The following is a 942-nucleotide window of genomic DNA, read 5'->3' on the forward strand; positions in this document are numbered from 1 at the left end:
GGGAGCAGCGGGGGGCTCAGCACCACAGGGTGAGGCTCTTCAACTTCTGGACCCCCCCTCAGCCCCTTTCCTGACCCCTCTGATGTGCATTTTTCTACCCAAACAAACGGGACGCAGTCAAAAGGGAAAAAAATCCACTTTAAGTGTGCAACTTATAAAAACAACTGGAAGGGGGGTGCACCAGCTGCGTTTGTAGAGGCTGAGCTTGGTTCTCTGCATCCTCAGCCAGCAGTGCCCAGCACAGGGGTGTGGGGCTGTGGGGGGAGCGCTGCCCCAAAAAACTGCCTTCCCCAGGCCCCAGCCCCTGGCCCGCTCACTCCTGTGTCTCCATGCTCTCCTCCTCCTCGCCCGTCGCGGGTTCTTCCTGGTTCTCCTCCTCCTCTTCCCCTTCTTTCTTCTCCGGGGGTTTCTCGTACGCCTTCTCGGAGGGGGTCACTATCACCCCGTCCCACGTGGACATTTCGGAAGCCAGGTCTGTGAAAAACAGGAGCAGTTTGCAGCCCCCAGGAACGACTGGGACAGATCTGGGCAGCACAACACCCCGCCTCGCTGCCTCTGGGGTTGAGAGAGTCGCTCCTCCTCAGAGCCACCAACTTCTCCAGCAAAACCCAGCCCCGTTCTCGTGTGGAGACCCCACTCACAGCTGGCGTCGCCCTCTTGGCCGAGGATTTTCCGGTAGCCCCCGTGCGAGAGGATGCGGACGAGGGTCTGAGCCGTGTAGCACACCATGTCCTGCGGGGACAAGACGGGTCAGAGCGCGGCCTGGCTGCGGTGCCGGCTCCCGGGGCGGCACAGGCCCCTCACTCACCTGCTGCTCCAGGGTCATCACCGTGTGCACGCGGAAGTTGCCGCTCTCGCAGGGGTCGGTGATGCCGACGGATCCGGGCAGGAAGAGCCCAGCAGCCAGGATCTGGAGGCAGCGCCTGCGGGGTGAGAAGTTTC

At 62.4% G+C, this 942-nt stretch overlaps 1 protein-coding gene across 1 annotated transcript in view; it reads right to left on the minus strand.

Moving 5' to 3' along the window:
- Positions 1–313: 313 nt before the first annotated feature.
- The window catches only part of ILF2 (interleukin enhancer binding factor 2), a 2,919-nt gene continuing 2,290 nt past the window's right edge, over positions 314–942 (minus strand). The window contains exons 10-12 of the mRNA XM_010178563.1: positions 809–923; positions 642–732; positions 314–474 (exon numbers count right to left, since the gene is read on the minus strand). Coding sequence (XP_010176865.1) covers positions 314–474; positions 642–732; positions 809–923 — 367 coding nt within the window. The remainder of the gene's footprint in view (positions 475–641; positions 733–808; positions 924–942) is intronic.

Source organism: Mesitornis unicolor, unplaced genomic scaffold, assembly GCF_000695765.1.
Source record: "Mesitornis unicolor isolate BGI_N332 unplaced genomic scaffold, ASM69576v1 scaffold42000, whole genome shotgun sequence".
In the NCBI taxonomy this organism is placed as follows: domain Eukaryota; kingdom Metazoa; phylum Chordata; class Aves; order Mesitornithiformes; family Mesitornithidae; genus Mesitornis; species Mesitornis unicolor.